Below are 23,465 nucleotides of genomic sequence, written 5' to 3' on the forward strand. Positions count from 1 at the left end.
TTACTTTGTAAAATTAGGATTCCTGCCCCATCCCCAGGGGCTAGGGCGGGGCCCCAAAGGGAACATTTACCAATATTTTCAAATTCTTATCCATTGATGACATGACAAGTATTGTATTTCACTTAGTTTACATGCTGATTTCCACATCACATCTAAACAATAAAATAAAGCTACCAGTACCTATGATATAACTCAGGTGACCGCTAAGGCCCTTGGGCCTCTTGTTATTGTACCAGTTATGTCATTGATTGTGGTTCTAATTCTCGTCACTTTGATATTTTATTTCTTTGATGATTTTTGTGTTTTGTACCCAGTAAAGACTGGTACTGTTTTGTTTAGTGATGAATATGAAAAATCAATAAATTATTCTTTAGTTCAGGGTTCTGTAGAGGTAGACTTTATGGAAAAAATCAGGTGTTCAAAGTTAATACTTAAATTAACCCATATATCAGGTGATAGTTTGGTATTACAGATGTGTAACAATGTAGTCCACACATTGTCACATTGGTTTAAGTCACATTCCACTTCAGTCGCGATGTAACTGTATAATATTTAGGCCAGGATACTTTCGTCAACCAAATAGGTCAATCAGTTAAGAAGTATTAAGTTCAGGGATAAATGCCTGTCCAGCCCGGCAGTGTCTTTTTTACACTCAGAACAAGGTTGTTAATTATATTTGATTTATTTCATCTTTTAATAAATTTTATATATGTTTTATCAAAGCTATATATAAAGTCATGCTTGTAAAGACAGTGTCCAATACTTAGTTACATTTTTTGGCAGTGGTACGGGGATCCTTAAAGTTTTCCCCTGTATATGGTCAATGTATTGTAATTCTGTTAATGTCACTAATGCTTTGGAGTGATCTCCGCTATTGTATATAACTTTGTCTGGACATTTTACCAAAACAAATGAAGGGACATGCCCTGTATTGAGGTACAAATCAGAAAGTTCTTATCCCGAGGTTTAAAATTGTGTCATATATCAAAAGTTTCGTCATATCCTGAGGGTCTAAATGTTGTCATATCCCGAAGGTCTTACTTTTGTCATATCCCGGGGGTCTAAGTTTGTCATAATCCAAAGGTCTAAATTTTGTCATATCGAGAAAGTCTTAATTTTGTCATATCCTGAGGGTCTAAATTTTGTCATATATCCCGAAAGTTTAAATTTTGTCTTATCCACAAAGGTCTAAATTTTGTCATAACCACAAAGGTCTAAATTTTGTCATATCCCAAAGGTCTTAATTTTGTCATATCCCAAAGGTCTAAATGTTGTCATATCCCGAAGGTCTAAATTTTGTCATATCCCAAAGGTCTAAATTTTGTCACACTTGTGTATGTTACATAAACAATATTATAAGGTACGAATATAACACCTGCCTCACTGTCAATAATGACCCTGCCACTTATAGTTGCCTGCTAAGGTTCATCATTGTAAGGATGTAATCCGACATATCTTTTCATTATGCAACAGTTTGAAATTAACACAAATTCTTGTGAGTTAAGCCTATTGAATTTTTTTTTCTACCAACAGGCTATCTTTTATAAAGATACCAATTTCGTTTTCATAGCAATAATTTCACATAATCTAACAGGTTTCTTTGTAATGTAATTTAAGATAGAGTAGTTTTCATTTTTAATCCTTAAACATAACAACCCACAGCAGATAACACAAGTCATGATATAGATGATGAGTGTTGATGTTGTAGTTTTTGGTTGGATATGTTTTACAGACATATTACAGAGAAATAAAGATATCCACTTTATATAGCCTGTGATTCAGAGAAAAAGAAGCGATATTAAGCAAAACATGACATGAAAAGCCTTTTTTTCCCGGACCATTTTTCAGTAGCTAAAACCTCAAAAGATTGAGCTGGAAGTCCCAGCAATAAACTCTTACCTTTAACATCTGATCTTGTGAATTACCCTGTACACAATTACAGGTAGGCTGTTTCTGCTCAAGGTTTAATTTGCTAATCCATACCACTTGCTATGACATGCTCATGCCATTCATTACAGATGACAAAGTGCAATAGTTTTTCCTCGGGCCGTCTGAATGTTTACCAGTGTCTCTTGCCTGGCAACTCGGCGACATGTAGAGAATTTGTCAAATATATTAAATTTACCTGTCGACATCGTTAGTGATGCGATATTAGTTTGGTTGATTGTGATACAGGACTCTGACAGGCACTTACGATATATTGCCAGGATCGTATTAAAAAATTATGTTATCCTTTTAATCAATTATGACTGTAAACTGGAGCACTCGGCATGTTCAGCATCCCGTAGCGCAACACAATGAAGCCATGATGGCCATAGAGTAAATAATTCACGCAGGTTTATATACAATCCCTTGGGTGAAAACATAATCTGGAAAGCATCCCATGGTCTACCTATCTCCTACTTAGGGATGTTTACCTGACTATCAAGTGCAAACTATTGTCTGATTTTATTGAATAAACCCAAACCAACTTAAAATGATTAGTGCCGTAAAACAAAATTAAAAAATCTTTTTATCAATAAAAATTCCATTTAGAACCTGGGAACTCTTCCGGTGACCAGGTTTTCATAAAAATATTGAAAAGTAAATATTCCCGGCGATTCATTTTCATGACAGTATGCATACATCGTTTTCTGTGACGAAGATTGGGTAACGGGAGGAGGCTATTGTAGCAGAGAGTCTGTAGCAGATGCCATATATAGACTGAATAAATATTTGAACCAGTTTTAACTTAATTGGGATATACATAACTGCATGATATACTGGGTTTAATGGTTAAGATATAGTCTAATAAATTTGGAATTGAATAACAATATATAAAGAAAATAATTGTTTTTGTAGTGAACAAACACCCAACTATATATTAAGATATACAGCCCTTTGTTCGTCTGGGTTGGGGTGGGGTTAGGGGTGGTTGGTGGGGGTGGGGGGTATATGGCATATACTCTGTTACTACTATTACCAAAACTTGAATGTGATTTCCTACTGAGATGCTGATGTCCAGTTTCTATTTACAGAGTTATGCCCCATTGTTTAGATTTTATATAAAAGTTGGTCCAGATGTGGGGCACAATGGCCAATACTTGTTTAATATTCATCTAATATTTTTCTAAAATTTCAATTGAAATTAAATTCAATCAGCCCATACATTTCTGAAATGTACTTTATGAAGCAAATGTTAAAACTATAAATCCAGAATAATATTTTTGAATTGGCTAACTTTTGATTATTTTTACTGAACTTTTAAAGGGAGGTAATTCATCATTATAAATTATACAATAAGTTAGGCTAAAAAGTGTTTTTATCCTGTCCAACCTTTAGGAGTTAGTGGTTCAATGAACTGTTCAGTTAAGCAGAGATAGTGATTTTGGTGATTTATGAACACTAGCAGTGTATAATTGAAATTAACAGTTAATTGAAATCAACATACTACCGCAAATAAATGCTAAGTCTGGTTTGAACAGAAACAGTAACTCAAACCATATTTTTCAAGCTTTCAGAGCACCTGTTTCCTTTGTCAAGCAAACAGTGCAGTTTTTTTAGGTCACCTGAGCTTTAGCTCAAGTGACCTATTGCTATCCGTTTTCGTCCCTCGTCGTCCGTCGTCCATCGTTAACATTATACTTAACTATTTTTTACTCAAATTGGTACATATTTCAACAACAAAAATGAATACTGTAGGACTCAGGTGACCGTTAACGCCCATGGGCCTCTTGTTTTACTTTTTGTTTACTTTTTGCTTGTGTTCAAAATCAATATACGTAGCATTTATATTCACACCAAACTGGTGAATTTCATTCTAAATACTACAGGCAGTAACCAGTCATAGGCAAGGTTATTCCTGATTTAGATCCTCTAACAGTTTTTAAGAAAAAAGTAATATCTAATTTGCTTTTTAGCTGTAGCATTTCTGAGTAGCCAATGATTGTCAATAATACACGTAGATCTTTTGTCTGTCCAGACTTACCTCACCCTCGATGTGCAGCGAGATAATATTGTTGTAAAGACTGTTTTAAATGTAATTGAAAGCAACAGTATGTTACTTTTTCTTTGAGTAGATGGTTAACATTTAAATTATAATGTAGTCAATACAATCTGTTCAATACCGGTATTGGATAACAGGTCTATTTATGTATATAAACATGATAGAGGACAGTCTAATGGGTTTGTACATCATTAGCATGTGTTGTGTAACAATGTTTGCTGACGGTTATTGACTATTTAGAAACCTGCCAATGGGTTTGTAAATTCAATAATTAAAAAAAAAAAAATCAGCTTGAGAGTAGATTCAATGATTGAAAAAATCTACTAGAGAGTAGAGACAGATTGTCCTTGATAGTGTACTAAGAGTTGTCTCCCTTCTATCAGTTGACTGAGGGTGTGACGGGGAATGTGGAGTCTGTAATATTACTCTGACATGTTTCAAACATGCATGATATCCCACCATTATACTTTCTGTCGTATTTTCTTTTTTTACTGATTCCTGAGTTGGAAATCAATTTATTATTATTATTGTGGTCAGGTTGTGAAAGTGGAATGTATTAACCAACATTCCTGCTATTTAGAACAAATCTGTTTTAGTCAAACATTAGTTCAGATATTGATTACTCTGTATAGAACGTTGATTCTGCCTGTTTGAACTTTTATAGGTTTGTTCCTCAGGTGTGTTTTGTGGGGATAAAATTACACACAGCCCTATAAAAAATGTCAACTGTCCTAACTACCTAATATTTGTCGCTATCATACGGGTATTAGACTTAACGAAACATTACTGTACAGTATTAATTGCATATATGTAAATTTAGTGGTAAAAAATGTTTTATTTGTATAACCATGCAATAAAAGGTTATTTGTGGTGGAGGAAAAGGAAAAGCATTTTGACCAAAGGAAATTAAAGATATCTAAAAACAAGCAAAAAATAAGTATGGAACACTGATAGGGTAAAAAAGAATTAGTAGGGTCAAAACGAAAAATGGTATATGCAGTGTGGAACCATGATAGGGTTACTCTGGAAGTTAAAAAAAGATACATTTCAGATTTTTTTTTTATAGAAATGTAGAAAATTTTGTGAAGAAAATTGTTTGGTATTGTAGGTATAAAGGAATGTGGTCAGGTCTGGTGTATGTTAAAGTTTTTGAAGACATACAGACTCATAAATTTCTCACCACATTCTGTAGCGGTGTACTTAGAGACTGCCTGACAGGGAAGGTGATCTGTATGAGATGCTGGGTGTGATGGGTTTATAACTACCATCCATTAGGATGACGTGGTGATTGTCATGTGGATGATTTTAAAACTATGACAAAAAAAGTTGGTGTTAGATATTTCTCAGCTGTGCAAAGAATGTTTCTCTCAACAAGGAAAGGAAAGGAGATTAGGAAAGTGGATGAAGCTGTTTCGGACGGAATCAAAACTAATAGTTGTGCTTAGCTACCGATAGATATATTTTTGTAGCACTACAAACCAATATTATATAGTTTTACTCTGGTTCTCTAGAGTCAATTAATTCGAAACTTTTCAAAGATTTATGTATAAATACATTAAATTCAACTGGTTAAAAATATTGACTGTAATTTAGCCCAAACTAAAATATTATTTGTTTGCTCTATACTAATATATCCAATCAACTTCATTTCAACACATTTTGTTGACAAGACATGAACATATATTAACAAGTCTAAAGGGTTACACATCAGGTATACTTCTATCTCAGACTATTTCTTCTCACCGAGTTAGATTACTCCTCCCGAAATTTGTTGATGATAAAATTTTAATTAGTTAATTATTTGTTGTGAATTCTGAACTTTGGTAAAACTTATACAAACCAAACTATCTTTCCTATAGATATGACTGGAACCTATTTTACCAAATAAAATTGAGGTAGAGTTGGTCAAGGGAAAACAAATTTAGGATTTTAAGCCTAGCACTCTGATAGTTCTGTGTGTGGTGGTAAACAGGTTATGATCAGTTGTCACAGATGACTATAATGATGTTATGCACATTCTGTTAAGTTGGTGAAATTTCAAGTGATCAGTGTCAGTCAGTCTGCTGTCTGTAATTTATGTTCCTGTCAATCTCCCTTTCTTACTTTAACTCATTCTCCCCTGAAAACACATTAGAACTCTTCCAGTTCAAAGGTTGGGATAGTTCATTATAAAATTTCAGGGGTGAATGAGTTAAATAGATTAATTCCACTGATGCCCTCCTCCTGCTGTAAGCCCCTCTCCATAACCTCCTCTATACCTCCCTCAACCCCTCTTCTGTACCAAAATATAAAACCAAAACAAATCCAAGAAATTTGTTACATTTTATTAAAATGGCAATTTCACATTTTATATCTACTCTGTTGTTAATTAAGGCAACAGTTCAAAGGTCATTGACACCATAAGCCAACATAGTGTATCATGTTATAAACAAATACATTGTTACCTATTAATTTCCTTATTTGGAGGAAGACTATGTCTGTTGTGATTTATCTCCCTTTGTAATCAATGCCAGGTTAATGTTAAAAATCATTTCATCGTTATATGTGAAAAAATATAGCTTGATGATAAAATGAGATTCTAATCTTCATCTAGGATGAAACCATGATTATCAAGATTAAACAAAGGGAGATAATCTTGTCTGATTTGATCAGTAAATTTTCAAGAGACATAATGTTCCAACGAAAACTTCTGTACAATTACGATTGAGGGTACTACTCTACATTAAGTTAAATCCTCTACGATATACAGCACCCTTGATATATATTAAAGCATCACAATATCATCCGGGACAACATCTGTCTTATTGTTTACAGTGGTAAACATCAACACTTGTCTGTCTGAAAATAGTAATGACACACATATCCTGAAAAATATTCCACAGCTTTCCAAATAAAAATTTACAAGAAATACTTTACCAGGTGTTAAAAGAAAAAATTAAGGCACTTCAGTTTGTTTCTCCTGTAAATCAACAAAAAAATAAGTGTTTATTATGTCCGTACTTTCAGCAGAAGTTGTTTGCTATTACAAATTAATGTACGTGAAGGCATCATAGGATTCCTTACTTCCACAAATCCACAAAATCAAAAGTGATAAGTCCATGTAAACAGCAAAACGTGTTTCCTATCATAATTACATTTCATTGTAAGTTAGAAAATTGGAATCAAACACCAATTCTAGTGCACAATGATGGTGGGCGAGGAACGTCCTGATCGTAAGGTTTGGAGTTCATGAAACGTTCCGGATTCAGATCTACTTTTTGCTCCTCTGGTATGACTATCCTCTCCGTATAAGGCACTGCGGCCTAGCTCACTCATAATAATTGCTTCCATGATTCCGCTTTCCTCGTTTCTTGTTGCGGCTGCTGCAGCTTTCTTAAGTTCCCGCTGTTTTGAGCGTTGCCTCATCCTACATCCTATGCAGACACCAGGGCCTACTACCACAGCACAGGCGACCAGACATCCAACAATTATACCGAAAGCAGAGGAAGTTCCCTCTATAACTATAGTTCTTGCAGTTGACGCCTCCTGTACATAGAACTCTGTCGCTGTTTGTATCTCCTCTGTCGGCCCAGGAATGTTGACCATTCGTGCTGGCACGTTATTGTTACCAGGTTGTACACCATCTATTTGAGATGCAACAATTACAGGAGGTTTTGTCAAGGGAACTGTAACATTGAGAATGGCTAAAATTTTTGGAATGTGACTTGGAAGAATTTTTGTGCCCACAGGTAAGATTTCTTCTAACTCATTCTGGTCATTGTTTTGATTTTGATCATTGTTTTGATTCTGATCGTTGTTGTTGGTGTCTTGAGGAGGTGAAGGTGTGACAGGGGGCGCCACAGTGAACTTATCCTGACCTTGGATATTGTACACTTGTCGAGGATCGTACGCCCGGGGATTATAGGTCTGTGGATACTGACCCTGAGGTACAAACACGTCTCGAGGATTGTGAGGGTTGTAGGCTGGTCTGGGTGGAGGACTGCCCTGCCCTCTGTTAGACTGTGGCCATGTTTGAGGCTGTTGGTTATGAACTGTTGTAGGAGTTTTAGAGTTACCTCCCCTAACGAGTAAAGGATTTAGACCTCTTAACGGATTTAGACCTCTTCCTGTTGCAGTGGGCAATCCGGTAGGTCTCTGTAATACTGTATCCATGTGTGGAACTACCCTGCCAGACATTGGATTGATTGGAGGAAACCTTCTGTCAAAAGCTCCACTTTGACCTCGGTTCTGTCCTTGACCTTGATTTGGCCTTGGTTGTCGAGGACCACCCCAAATCCTCTGTCTGTCGGTTGGGATCCAGGCTGCAGCAGATCGTGTGGGAGCAGTATCTTGACTTCCCCTCATTCCCTGACCGCCTCTCATATTGTCCCTATTGTTGGATATGTTTTGAAGTGTTGACCAGAGGGTAGAGTTGACATCAGCCATTGCAGCCTTGAAGGGATCATTCCCGGAGCCACCTTCCCCTTCCTTAATAGCCAACTTCTCCATGTACATGCCAACAATGATCTTCCGCAGCCTGCTGTCCTCCGTCTCCAACTCTGACTCTTGTTCGTGATCAATGTCAAAGCCACCCAGTTTAGCGCGGGACAGTATGGGGCCAAGCATGGACCCTTCCTGTGAGAGCTGTTGCTGGCCTTCAGGTCCCACAGGTCCATCAGGGTCTGTCTGGTTGTCTACCTTGGTTTGATTACTTTCACCTGATAAATTAAAAAAATACAGAGCTTGAAAAGACTTTATATTTGTATTAAAAGTTGTATAATCCCAATGGTATTATGATAATGCTCATCTGTTATTTGTTGCTTTTTATCACAATTCATATTTATCATGAATATTAACTTTGGTAACATTCTTTCAGTGTAATTTACATTAAAATCATCATAAATGTATCTATAATCGTGAATTATTACTACAGATTCTATCGGATGTAAATGTTGAATGAATCAACAGGTATGTAATGTTGGGACTTACCTATAAAGGCTTTCTGGCTTCCGCTATTTGCATATGGCCACCGCATTGGAATGTTAGCTGTTTGGAGTTGGTCCCCTTGTCTAGGTATGACACCACCATGTAAGTCTGTGAACTGGTTTCTTGTTTCCAGACCTTGCTGGTAAGGTGGGAAAGTATGTGTCATCGCTGGCCTCTCACGGGGGTCTTGATTCGGGGCAAACCGTCCTCCCTGTATCGGTCTTGGGTTTTGTCCTTGTGTCATGTTTCTAACGATGGTGGCCAGCGATGGACTCAGGTCTGACAACTTCAAAGGTGGCTGTCCTCTCCCTTCCTCAGGAAATCTGACTCCTGACCTTCCGAACTCTGACCCAGCCCTTGTCCTTGAGCCATCTGGTATCTGTCCCTGATTTGGCCAGGTATTTTTACCTTTTAATCTGTCTTCTTGTTCCTCTCTCTTTGCCTCCTTCTGTGAGTCTGGTCGCTCTGGAGGTAGATAGGGGAGAGGACCACTCCCTGTGCGTTGCTGTCTCTCCCAGGCTGCCAGCTGTTGCATCCTGCGATCCCACAGGTCTCTGTTGTTCTGTAGTGTTTGCGTTTGGAAAGGACTGTTGTGTAGAAGATCAGTGGGGGGTGGGGGTGGCGGCATTGTCCGCCCTCTAGTTGTCTGTTGTCCGCCACTTGACTGAGGGTTTCCCTGGAACTCCTTCATGGTTGGTGAATTCCCTGTGATGTTTGTGTTGTTGACAGTTCCATTTAACAGTTCAGTTCTGTTGGATCTTGATGGCCATTGATCACCCCAGATCTGACCTCTCCCTGATCCTGCGTTGATGGACCCCGAACCTTCCCCTGCCCAGATCCTGGCCCTCCCTGTGTTTTGGGGCGGCCTCTTGTCCATATTGGGCCAGGGTAGGGTGGTAGGTCCCCCAGGGATCTCACCTCGGTCCCCCCACCGTCTCCGCGGTACAAATGGGGGTGGAACTGGCCCCTTGCCTGGTCCACCATTCATGAGTTCCCATGCTTTGTGGGTCTGCATTCTCTGCCAGTGGTCATCGAGAGGATCAGGCAGGTCTGGGTCCACCATCAGGAGGTGTCCACTGCCGACACCACTGCCAGCTCCACTCCCTCGAGCCATAGCTCCCCTGCCTCTAACTTCTTGTCCTGGACCTGGACCATAATTAGGATAGTCCCTTTGGTTGTAGTAGCCCCCTCCTTGCCTGTTGTTGTAAGGTCCTCCCCTGTCCAAACCCCTTGGACCCTGTCTGGTTCCTTGAGCCTGTCCTCCTCCTCCTCTGCCGGGCCCTCCTTGGTCATAGGCTGGAGGATAGGTGGGAGGAGGGTAGGTCGGTGGCCGTAATCTGTATCGTTCATCTGGATATGGTCTTGTGTCTCCTCCCCCTTTGTATGGACGTCCCCGGTAGGAACCCTCGTAGTTCCTATCATACCAATATGGAGGTGCTGTTGGTGGACCTCTCCTTCCTTGATTAGTTCTTTCACCATTCCAAGCTGTCTGATTTCCTTTTGCGTTCCGTCCCCATTGTGTTTGATTACCTCCCCTTTGAGCTTGAAGTTGCTGTGTTTCCCGTAGACTTATTTCTTTGTTAGACATTTCCTTTCGGATGGCATCAACATCCAGCTTACTGCTGCCTGGCGGGTTTTGTGTACCTGTAGAATAGAGGTGGTGTATATTAGGAAATTTCATAGAGAACATCATGATGAAATAATGTATTGGAAAACCAACTCAGGACGGGATGGTTCAACGTTCAGTAGGTAGTGGTCGGTCAATAAACTGTTGGAGGAAACAGTGGTAGCTACTGTACGAAGGTACTGTCTATAAAAGCCATGCCCGCCGAGTGTTTATTTCACCCTTCACATGCAATTACAACTTGTTGCATGTTGTGTACTAACATTTGCTGTCATGATAAATTTGCCCTCATTAAGGAAGGTGAAAAAGATGAAAGTTAAACTGCAACTAAAATGTCCTTGTATCCAGTACTCAGGTAGAGCTCCACCAAAGGACAAAGTATAAACATATCATATTTTTCGTATTTTTAGACACATTTTGTAAATAAAGATTTGTTTTTGATTTTAATATTATTAATAAATGATAGTGTAGTTTTTAATATGTTAAAGGTTATAATGAATGTGTGTACATGTTTGCATTCCTAGATACTTTGCTTGTTTAATGTTTTTTACTGAATGTATTCCTTCACAATAAAAGTATAATGAACCATTCTTGTAGTTAATCGGCTCATTACATGAAGTAAGACCCCCAGGCACCAACAAAAATAAAAACAAAAGTCACAGCTACTGGTCTGATGGAATAACACCTAGGGCTGTACAGCACACTGTACTATAACACAGTATGTGGGTACTGAACTAAGCTACTGGACAAACACTTACAATACTCACATAATATTACAGTTTGTTAACTTATTTTATATTTCACTTTTCTTTATTTCTCAGTACAAAACTTTTTTGACATTTTTATAATTTATAGACTCTGGATCAGCGTCAGATGTCTTTCTTAGATTTCCTTGGTAATGAAATATTATTTAGGAATATTAAATTAAGAAGACTATTTCTTTATTAAAACTATTTGTAAAACTGTAAAAGTAACTATATTTATCTATAAAAAATACTTATTTTAAAATAAAAAAGCGGTTAACCCATTCATCCCTTAAGTCACATTTGAACCTAATACCAAATCAAAGACTGGGCAAGTCCAGTTTAAAAATGTAGGGGTGAATGAGTTAAACAAGGATGACGAATATTACTTACGAATCATCTGTGTGTATACTCTAATATTGCTTTAGTTTCTTTACAGTAAAACATTTTCACTGATTTAATTATTTTTGCCTTTGTTTCCATAAAACAAGAGAATATTAGNGGGGGGGGGGGGGGTGGGGTGGAGGGATTGGGATGGGACTATTACAGTAACATATACTCAGGAAGTGTCAGCCTTTGCTTGACAGCTACAGATTATAACTACTTACATACTCGTCATGAATTTCCAGACGAGGAGTTATGACTGATTTATCTTAAGCATTCGGCCAAAATATCAAGTATTTTGAGTTTGTCGTAATTGGCATGTTTGTCTGAGCTAATGTGCCATACATTAAGTATTGTGAAGAGTTTGTTGTGACTCATGATATTCCATGTTTCTGTAGAGTCTGGGCTGATCCTATGTTATCTGAGAATACACCCCCCTACTGTAACCATAGTGGAGAAACTGCCTCCGTGGTAGGATTTGTCTCTATGTCAATATTAATATTGTCAGATTTCTGCATTAAACATATGGTATCGGGTCGGAAAGCCTACATTACAGCTCTATAAGATATATAATTCTACCAAACCACTTAGATAACTTTGGATCCTTTCTACAACTTTCAAACATGATTGTGTATGTTGGCACATCCCCTGATTAATGTTTATTATGGTGTGACCCTAGTGTACGATCCTATTGTGTTCATAGACTGTTTTAGGTGTTATCAACAAAAATGAAAATAGATTATATCAATTATACAGTTGGTGGAAAAAATGATATGAGATAAATTTTCTTTGATGATTCTTGTGCATGTTGGCACAGTATAGTATATACAAATTAGACGGATTCATGCTGGAGTAGAGCACCACTCCCTATTTAATATGAAAGTACGTACGTTATGAAGTTAAGTTTGAACCCCAAATCCACCTTTAAATGACCTAAACTGTTAATAGGACCTAAAAAAACATACAAAATTAAACTGAATCAAAATTGAACTTAAATAAAAAGCAATAGTAAGATTTGGGCTAGTATTCTGTTGGAGGTATTTAGCTTAGTGCTGTGGAAGGTTTAACAGTACATACGTAATTAAGTGTTGATTTGAAGCCAAAAAATGATCAAGATATGTTTTATGTACTAAACTTAAGGGTTCTTGCTATTGGCAGGATTGTTAAATTAAATTATACTTTAAGGTTTTATACCTTGATTTTGGTCGGGGTTAGTAGGTTTTCTGTTCTTCAGATCATCTGGGTAGAATTTCAGGAATGACCTTGGAGATTTACCTTGGTTACGACCCTGGTATCCTTGCATGGGTAGTAACTGTTCTTGTTCCCAGGGGATATCCTGGTTCCTGTTACCACCATTCCGAGGCTCCTGGTACCGTGGATACTGTTGTGAAGACCTTCTCTGCCAAGGTGCTTGACCTTCGTAATTTTGTGGGGGTTGTTGAATAGGGGTCCTTTTAGTTGTAGAAGCTACGGAGTTTCCAAACTGTTGTTGTAGAAGAATTAGAATTGGCACAAATTTTGTTAAATCCACGGAGAAAAGTATCCATCTTTTCTTTAGTTTGATCATGTTTAAATAAAGTCAAAATATATAAACCAGGGGAGATAACTGTTGTATCTCAAGTATTTAAGTTATCGATTCCGTCCACAAGTTTCACCTGTATTACGAGTAAAGATGAAAATGGATCGGATATATCAGTCAATAATGTCACAAATATATCACATTTTGTCCAGGAATATCAACACTTATCAATCCACGAAATATTTCAAAAGTGTTCCAGAAAGAAATAGCATGTAATCCTCCGATTAATATTTGTAAATGACATCAACCTGTACTGTTATAACAATGGTTAACCTCCTCACTGATCAGTTAATCACGCATGAAACTTATACCTAATGAAGTGTGACCCTGGTCCATCATTTATCTGTAGCACTCCTTTGTCTTGTTGTCACGGCTGAGCGCACATGTGACTGGGGTTAGGGTCAGAGGTGGTCGGCGGTCCCGCTGACATTCACAGGTAAAAATTATCATCTGACATCATTTTTCACGCCATTAAAGTCAATACTATCACTGACCGAGGTCAGGGGTCAATAAATCAATGACCAGAGGTCATCACATTTCAATTTCAACTGTCAGCCTTGTCTCTTTGTCACAGATTTATTGCACATAATACGGTAAGTGATTGTTGGAAAATTTCCTGAAAACTTGCAGTCATTTCCTGTATGGAAGAGCTTGAGTATGTTAATGTCTGGCACCAAACATTTGTCAGCACATTATCATCAATATCATATCACAGCTGTCATTGGGTAACAGTTTAGTGATATTTCTACCATCAGATATGTTCAGTTGTCAATTAAATCATTACATCATCAAGATGTATAACATTACTTTTTCACAAAAGATTAAAAAGTTTCTGCCATTGTATCGAATAACCCTGTAACCATCGATACAGACCTTGTAGAGTAATACTTATAATAAATGTTAATAGTGTTCTTTTATATCTTCCATAGCTGTAGGTTAACTGTTCCCATTTGAACTTCCTTCAAATCATAATTAATTAGGCATTTTCTTTTCATATCTTTGTTAAACATCTGTATGACCTTTACATACTAAACAGTTTTGTCTTCACAAAGTATGATGATCCAGGATTCTCCTTACTGACGGAAATTTAAGCCCTCAAAATTGTCTTAGGACGATGGAAAAGTTTAGGATGGCCTTGGTTCCATTGTGAATATAAAGTCATATGCCATGCTGGGTGAAAAAAATATCTGTTCGTAGAATAAGTCCGCTATTAGATAAAACCAACACATTCCATTCCTTCTCTGAAGATTTTTTTCCCTAAGATTCACCCCATATTTGCTGTTTCTGGGGTCTTAATTAGGTGTTTGTATTTCATGACATATCTAATAATTAACTTTGTTCCACAGTTCATTGAGATAACAAGTAACATTTACATTACTTCATATCACCAGTGTTGTTTTCATCTGAGCAATTACTGACCTTACTGCGTTTAATTACTGCAGCACATCTAAGTGGTAAAAAACGGTTATCGTCATTCTTTATTGTCATTCCAATGATTGAAATGTTGGTAGTTTTTGAAGTATTCCAGTAAAACACTGATGTCTTTGTCACCGATAGTTCAGTTCCAATTACCACAGCAGGAAATATGCCAAGTTGTCGGAGATTTTTTATGTCGTTAGTTTGTATTGTCACACGTTATTATACCTCAACACTGCTGAATCTTCCTCTGTAGATATCGTAAGTTTCCATGGAAAATGTACAGACTCTGTAGTTAGATTCCTATTTTATCAAACTTTTCATAGCTGGAAGTTTCAAAGACATTCAATCCATGGAGAGACAGTTACACGATTGGAGTCATGACTCACAGTTCCGTAGCACTGACGAACAAACCCAAGTGGTATCTCTGACTGAGGAAGCAGGCTGAACGCAGCAGCCAACTGCTTCTGGGGGTTATCGCGTTAAAAGAGTTCCACTCTCAAACTCTCTTTCAAACTTTCCGAATCATGATGCTCCTGTCCCCTCCTGCCTTAAGCCCCCTCCCTGTTTTAATCGGCTGCTGTGTTTTTCTCCCTTCCCTGTTAAATCTTTCTGTTTTATTTGGATACAAGGGCGAGTCACTCTAAATAATCGGGATGGTTTGATTTTATCACTTCAAATCACACACATAATGATTAACTTCAGTCTCTACAGAATTTCATGCTTGAATCAATCTCAGCAAAAATTTTCTTTGAAACATTCGTGTGACTTTGGACCTATGAACTCAGTTGCTATGACGGCGGGGATCCTTTCAGATTACTATGGCGTATCAAGTGTACTGTTGTAGCTAACATGTCAGAGATTTGTCAAAAATTTAAAGATACATGCTCTCACAGGCAATACATAATAGGAACTATCTCACACCCTGGATGTAGAATACATCAAAAATGTGGTAAACATCTTAAGGCAAAAAAAACCCATTACGAATACAAGTCTTTTTGGAGACATGTTGCTTATCTTTTGTAATTTATTTTTCTCCTTGAGAATTTTATTTACTGAGATTTTAAAATAAATATGTAATGGTAGAAAAAAGTGGAATGTTGGATGAAATTTGAATACATGCTCTGTGGAGTAGGTGCTATCTTTATTTACTGTATAACTTCATTCTCACCTAGATAACGTCCCTGTTCTTCACTATACACGTGTAGGAAAAACATTGTACAAAGATAGTTTATCAGTTCAGAAAAGTATCTGCCTAAGTTACACGATATAAAACCAAAGTAATGTGTAAATTTAAGTATAAAACAATAGTTCATCTGTGGTAACAAATACAGGGATATATGAAATATATTTGTAAAAATTGTAACATTAATAATTTTTTGGAAAATTATATTGTAAGGTATTTCTTATTTTAATAAAGGGGAAAGTTTATCTTTTTGATTGTAAACAGCTAATTTTAGTTTCACTTTCATTCATAATATCTTAGGAAATATGATGTGGACTGATTGAAAGATGTTGCAGGTTTTTTTTAACTTTGATCAAGTTTTCTGTTTATCATTTTACCATGAGGAATATTATCTGGGAGCTTGGTGCCACTGGTGAGACTGTGGAGGGTTTGGGTATTGACCCTCCCTGGGAAACCCAACTGTGGGAACTTGAAATCACTGGGGTGAAAATCCTGGCATAAAAATTATCTTTAGATTAAGAGTCTCCCTGGAACTAAGATTCCGCAAATACATGGATATAGATTTAATTGAAACCACATCTTGCTTAAAGTTAGCTTGTGTGTAGAATCAGACATGGAAATGTAAAGTATGGAGGTCGTCTATTGCTAGGGACATTCCGGTACATGATTATAATAACCAGAAAAGAATTTGCATTCAATTTGGAAAATTACCTGAAATAGTAAAACGAAAAAAAAGGTTTAGAACAATGACCCTAGGAGTTTAGAGTACAAAGCTTTCAAGTTTCAAGTTTCTTCCTCGGCCAATTTTCACTGACAATCACCCGGTTTAAAAAACACAGAGACATTGAAACAGTGACTTCTTTCTCCTCCATGTAAGTTTGTGATATACAAACACTGAATGGCACAAACAGGTGCGCTCGTTGCTCTGTACTCTGCCACGGAGTACAAATCTATTAGCTAATTTTTACAGGGGAGCTGGCACTCCAGGCTTTTTATTAGACAAAATTTTGACAATTTGTTTTATCAGCTGAAGAACAGTGACCTGGATAAGATGGGGATCGGCAAATAGAAATCTAAAAGAGACCACAGACCCTGCTGGAGTTTACTGTTACATCCATTCCCACCCCAATTATACATCAGTCACCATTATCTCGTAAATAAATTTCAGAAGTGTTAAAATACTTTTAAAAGTTTGAAATAACTTTAAGTCTGCTTCAAGAAATAAAAATAAATCAATTCTGACGCTCTGAGGGTATACAGACAACACTTGTGCCATATCTATTAGAACAAATTGTCCATTGTTATCACAAATTATTTAACGAAACTGTTCCGTATAAAATGCGACACAGCTTTGCTGTGCACTGTGGAATGGTAGACACAACATCGAAGTATTTAAGCCTGATAATGTGTCTTTCTGTCAGAAACATTCAGGATAACATTTAGAAATCTCTTGTCATCTTCGTCTGGCTGAGAGGGTGATGGTTTAAAATACCCATTAGAACCGACTTTAGATGTTTCCCCACTTCTGATGTATCTCTGTAAAATATCACTGGGATCTTGGAGTAGAGCAAAAACACTAGTCAATGAGTGGCACATTTTGTCAGATTTCTTCCTGATATATTTATGTAGTTTGAACTTTTGAAGTGCTTGTACTTTTGACTAAATTTGATGGAATATAATGTATAAGTTGGGAATTTAAAGGAGTTTGAATACCCAGTTCTGTAAGTGTAGAACAAAGTTTGAATAGCCAGCTTTGTAAGTGTAATTAGTTGTTACACTTTTGAGTATATAGCTTATGAAGAAGTACAATATATAAATCCGAATTAAGTCGCCCTTATGTATGTTTGATTGATATGTAACTCTTTGGTCCATAAGGGGATCCATGGCTAGCTTGACTTCACCTGTTTATCTTGATCAAAACTTCCTGCTTTTGAAGTTTGTGAATGTGCTTTTGAAATGATAAGATGTGAATGTTTTCCAATCCACATTGATAATATAACCATTACTCCTATGCAGATTCAGCATTCTGTGTATTGAAGAATGGAATTGAGAATAAAATATTTTTGCATGGTAGTGTTATTGAACCTGTCTTTATGAGCTGATATTTAAGTTATTTCTATAATGCTTTCCAAGCTGTAAAAACATTAAATGTGTTAATTATATAGTGTGTTCCATTGAACATTTATATTGACCATGAATGCAAACTGAAAGTAGTTCAATACTTAAAGGAATGAAATAAAATTTCATTAAAATTTCATTAAAATTTGTGATGAATTCAAATAAATTGAATGTTTGGAATTTAGAATAATTACTAATAAGCTGGTAAAGACGGGGGTGTTATCGGGACAATAGTCGAGCCATAGCAATCATAAAGTGGCTGATTTGAACATTTGGTTTAACCATGCCAAGGGCACCCAGTATATCTGTCATCTGAATTGGTAAGGCCTATTTATACAGTGACATTATCCTGCAATGGTATATATTAATTAAGAAAAAACTATTGACTTTAAATCTTGGCACAGTTTATACAATTATTGATAAAACTACATTATATTAGAAATATTGTAATAAATCTCACTAAAGTGAACGTAATATTTTCTTAGTCAATTGAAGATCAAGTCAGAACCAGTATTATTCAGAGCAATATCTTGGCACCCAGTCACATATCTCTGTACATCCAGACATCTGGAATACCCAAGGTTCTTCCTTGTTCATGGAGTTATGTTACAACAGATGAAAAATGATTTGTGTTTTGGGATTTGAAACATGGAAACAGTCCAAATGTAAATTTTTACATAAAAATGATGTGCATTGGAACTGTTCTTCCTATCTTACACTGAGATGTTTTCGGGGTAAAAGTCTTTTTTTTTGTTTTTGACTTTATCAATATTTCTGTGTATATGTCTATAAAAATATTTCTGTGTATCGTAATTATATTTTGACACCTTTGAATTATCGGATGAGAGGGAGATAAAAAGTGCTGTACCTCACCTTGTGTAACATGTGTTAGAGATAGCGTACTGCTGGATTCAGGGACAGAGGATGTTATCAGAAAGACGGGGGTGTTATCAGGACAAACACAGCAGTGGATAGACTGATAGTAGAAGGACTCTGCCTAATTTCACGCTTACCATGTATTGAACATCCACTGTAGGGAATAGGAAACACACTTGCTCTCGTTGAATAGGGATACATGTTCTCAAGGTAACACCCTGGCGGACACATCTCATAGCATTTTCAACAGAACCCACCAATGCTTCTTAACATGGAATGCAAGCATTTAACATTGAAATTTCGAAAACAAAGATATATCTTTATGAAATTTTTGGAGGGAAATCAAGGTTCCTTACCTCTTACTAAGCTACCTTGTCTGCCATATATACACTCTCTTCCATTACTAACTTTGCTTCCCCTATGTGAGCCAACCCATTTTACATATGGGTATCATATCAAGGACCAAGTCCTTATACAATATATGACTGTTAATAAACCAATGCCAATATATTATCCCACACATTTTACAGAGTGGATTGTAATGTGTAAACAGGTCTATATATCATGTATGAAAAGTGATAGCCCATGCCCATTAATAAGCCCATCCTTTTATAGATGTGTGTAATATCTGTAAACAAAAACATGTACTATATATAACTGATGATAACCCATGCCTGGTAATACGCCCACCCCTTTATAGATGTGTATACTATCTGTAAACAATACCATGTACTATATATAACGGGTGATAACCCACGCCTTGTAATAAGCCCTCCCCTTTACTGATGAAGTCAGGAATTAACATAGTACTTACTAGACTCCATTTCTAATGACTTTGAAGGGTGAGGCACTTATCACACATATCATAACATGATAACATAGCACTCTGTTTAATCAAAGTATGTTTCCTCTTGATTGGTGCATTTATGTTAAATGTGCTGTATATCTATGTTACTGCATGGTTACCATTGATTGTAAAGGTTATGCTTTCTTAATGGTATGGTGTTGTCTGGTCTATGGTTTTAGATAAAATTGAAATATAACACAGCATTCGCATCCATCCCTGCCAGTCCACTCAATGGTTGTATGATGCCCAATTCAGAGTGTTTGAATTTTTGGTTTAGAGGAAGTTGACTCCATGGTAATACAGTTGCTCTAGGCAATGAGGATGAACCTGTCTATCAGTGTCTGTCAGTAGTTTCTTCATCTGTGCTTCTACATTTTTTTAGTCAAACAAAACAGTTCCTGTTTCAATGAAGATCTGTACCCTGCAGTGATGAGGGTAAAAAACAGATGCAGCTCTGGCTACAGATTCTGGAGTAACATGACACCTACTTCTGATATGCTAATGAGGGCCTCCCTTGTGACCTACCCCGCCCCCTAGTTTTGTCGAACCACACCCATCTTTGGTATCTCTTGTTACAAATTAGTGTTGGTGGGGGTCCGGACTGTGGTGTTTCTGGAATCACATGTATACAGAAAGTTTAACTCTATTCCAGATTTTATTTCCAGATTTTCAGATTTCCATTTGTACAGGTTCCTATCTGATGGTTTAGCTGTACTTTAGGTGTGATATATGTGTTATTTCTGTGGCAGTTTTGTCTGAAGGAACACACTCTGTGTGGAATAGTGGATATCTGCTCATCATTTAAGTCAATCTGATATATTGTATGAACCAATCCTGTTCAAGGCATTTTTTTCATGATTGGTTTATTTTTCTGAGTGACTCTTAAAGATTTTACTTGTTTTAAAGAACAACAGTAGTCAAGTAGACATAAATATATATAGTTTTATCCTTTGTTTAAAGTAGATATATATAATGTGTGTGTTTATAAACGTTTCACAATTAGCCAGCTAGCCAATATATCTCAGCGATTCTAACCACAGCGTCACATTTTGGTAAGGGTTTTAAAACTATCTGGGGACTAGATGATGGGATACCTTTTTATGCATGACACTGGCACCTGTACAATTAAAGAACCGAGATATTGCAACATTCAGCAGGCTTTCACCCACAACATGATTACCATCAATTTGAATACAAAGATAAAACTTCCACATATATATATTCAAAACAATTACAGCAGGCAGCTCATATATTAAAATTATATATTGGAAATGTTAAAGAAGTCTGTTTTATTGACAATTATAAGTTTGAAATCAAAAGACAAAGACCAATAATGTTGGTATTATCAATGTGTGTCCTGTGAGATTTCAGCTGCTATTGATTTTGCTGTGATATGGTGATGGAGTTACCTCCCTTCTACCTTGTTTCACAGTTTGTTCTTTAAGAAAAGTTTCCTCTGATTTTCATTACTTTAAAGCAATATGGTCGTGTCATTCTTGTTATTATGAATTACTCAATATGAAATGGAACCAATACCAAAAATGTATGTTGCTTTATACACATTTAAATAAATAACTTTTTGTCGTTTAAAGGTTACATTCTATTGAACATGATCATTGATTGTAAAATTTCCTAGAAGCTATGCTTGTAAATCAGAAGAAGTAAAAGATTTTATTTCATGATTGAATTAGATATAAAATGGTCCTTGCGATAATTGTCTTTGCAATGTACATAAGTGATTTGATGAAAAAGTTAGAATGGCCTGAGTTGTGATGATCTCTCCAATCTCCAGAAGTTAATTGTTGGATGAAGTTTAAAGGGCTGAGCTGGTGTCTCTCCATTGTACCAAAGCACATGGTAACAAATGTATCAATTGTCCCTTTAAGTCAACAAACATCAAGTTGACAAATGTCAACAAGATAGTTATCAATAACATGACAGTGCCTCAGATTTGATGTATAGTTGTGAAGATGTCGGTGCAGGTATCACTTTGTTACCTGTGACATATCACGACAAAGCTCCAGGGCTCACTTCTGGCTACAGTGTAGAACACAGTTAATGGCAGGGCACATTTGAAAAATAATTAAGTTTTTTAAATTTATTCTTAAAATCAGTTTTATATCTAGGAATCAAAGTGATGTAATTCACAGAAATTAACAACATGTACCATGTCCAAAATGTCCAAAATGATTTAATGAACTTTAAGCAATATTACAAGTTTAAAGTTTGCTGGTCTGTTTTATCACCTTAAATTTGTCAGGATTATGAGAACATCATCTTGTAATATTTGGTAAAGTTAACTATGTAGGTAATTGCAGGTGAGAAATTCTAACAGGTATGTAGGTGATTTATCAAGTTTTATTTGGTATAGCAAGTAGCTAATTAAGATTACCTGGAATTACAGGTAATTTAAACAGTTTTATTAGGCACTACATGTAACGTATACAATTTTACCTTAAAGTACAGGAGGCTGATGAAGTTTTACCTAGAATGTTACAGGTGCTACAGGTCAATTATTTTTATTTTTTGTGGGGTAATATGTACAAATGTACCAACCAAAAATGCTGTCATACTGCATGTTGGGAAATTTCGCCAAGTCAAATTTTCACGCTTCAACAGTAAATTCCATATTGACCCAATGTTAGTTTCGCCCTTCACATTTAATTTCAATTCATATTATGTTGTTGTCGAATATTCGCTGTAATGATGAATTTGCCCTCATTACGGATGTCGAAAAAGGCGAAAATTAAACTGCAGCCAAACTTTCCTGGTATAACAGCCAGAACCATTACATGAAATGTTAACCAATGGGAAACTGTTAAAAAGTCTTTATTCAGGGACAAATCCTGGTGTGACATCTAATTCAAATCATGAGAGAAATTCCAGAATGGTTTCTGTTTGGCTTGAATGTCTTTTAGGAAAACAGTGTTTTAAATGATTATCATGAACCTTAAGAAATCAAATCACATGCACATTAAATAGGTACATTTCAGTCCTTAATTACCATTATACAGGTATCTTACATAAAGGTAGTACAGGTAGTCAATCTAGGCAATTCATCTCTGATCAGGTAGGTAATCACATTTACTGACAGCCGGTGATAAATGTCTTATCAGATGACGTACCTGAGGACAGGTAAAAAAACAACAGGTGTGATAGCCACAGGTTAGAATGAGAGCACTATTGGTGTCTTATGAATTACAGTAAATAGCTGATCGTACCTGGATTTTACTGACCCTGTGTTATTTTGTATGTTAGATATTCAGATATCGTGTAATTGTTTAATTTTGTTGGGCTAATATGTCGTGGTTGTCACAATCAGAAATAAATTGCAGCGATTGAATTTCGTAAGACATGGCAAGAAATTAAAAAAAGTATCCCACTCACAGTGGTGCTTTTGTATTTAGGTGATGGGATTGTGAAAATAAAGTAAAATGTGACATAGAATTGTTGCTTTATCTTCATTATTTATCTGTAAACATTAATACAGATGTTTTTGTTGTCCGTTTATATAAATATACATTCCCAAAGATGATCATTATGGTGTGCATTGATAACAATGAATATATAGTGAAATTTAATCCCCCACAAATATCACTAACTATACAATATATGTTCATTCAGTTACGTAATGAAGGAAACAAAAAAAATAGTATTAATACCTCAAGTACATATTTAATAGGATAAAATACGATAATGTTTATGGATTGAAAATTACCTAAACTTTTTTTTTTTTTTTTTA

At 36.3% G+C, this 23,465-nt stretch overlaps 3 protein-coding genes across 7 annotated transcripts in view; 1 reads left to right on the forward strand and 2 right to left on the reverse strand.

Moving 5' to 3' along the window:
• Positions 1-2,120, reverse strand: part of LOC110458107 (mucin-12-like) — a 9,888-nt gene extending 7,768 nt beyond the window's left edge. Inside the window, exon 1 of the mRNA XM_021509683.1 lies at positions 1,900-2,120. The gene's annotated coding sequence lies outside the window, so the exon portion shown is untranslated. The remainder of the gene's footprint in view (positions 1-1,899) is intronic.
• LOC110458105 (kinesin-like protein KIF13B) overlaps positions 1-23,465 on the forward strand; it is a 333,374-nt gene that overhangs the window by 167,020 nt on the left and 142,889 nt on the right. The window lies entirely within an intron of this gene.
• LOC110458106 lies at positions 6,301-15,232 on the reverse strand. Its single transcript, XM_021509682.1, has 3 exons — positions 12,977-15,232; positions 8,954-10,594; positions 6,301-8,682 (listed from the first exon to the last, which is right to left on the reverse strand). The coding sequence occupies exons 1-3, from the start codon at positions 13,266-13,268 to the stop codon at positions 7,160-7,162; spliced, it is 3,456 nt and encodes a 1,151-aa protein (XP_021365357.1). The 5' UTR covers positions 13,269-15,232; the 3' UTR covers positions 6,301-7,159.

This window comes from Mizuhopecten yessoensis, unplaced genomic scaffold, assembly GCF_002113885.1.
Source record: "Mizuhopecten yessoensis strain PY_sf001 unplaced genomic scaffold, ASM211388v2 scaffold9431, whole genome shotgun sequence".
Classification (NCBI taxonomy): domain Eukaryota; kingdom Metazoa; phylum Mollusca; class Bivalvia; order Pectinida; family Pectinidae; genus Mizuhopecten; species Mizuhopecten yessoensis.

Excerpts from the sequence above, each read along its gene's own strand:
- LOC110458106 (XM_021509682.1), bottom strand. The coding sequence starts at position 13,268 with ATGATCAAACTAAAGAAAAGATGGATACTTTTCTCCGTGGATTTAACA. Across the intron at positions 10,595-12,976 it reads ATACCAGGGTCGTAACCAAG|GTACACAAAACCCGCCAGGC; the intron begins GTAAATCTCCAA and ends TCTATTCTACAG. Across the intron at positions 8,683-8,953 it reads AAGCCAGAAAGCCTTTATAG|GTGAAAGTAATCAAACCAAG; the intron begins GTAAGTCCCAAC and ends TTAATTTATCAG.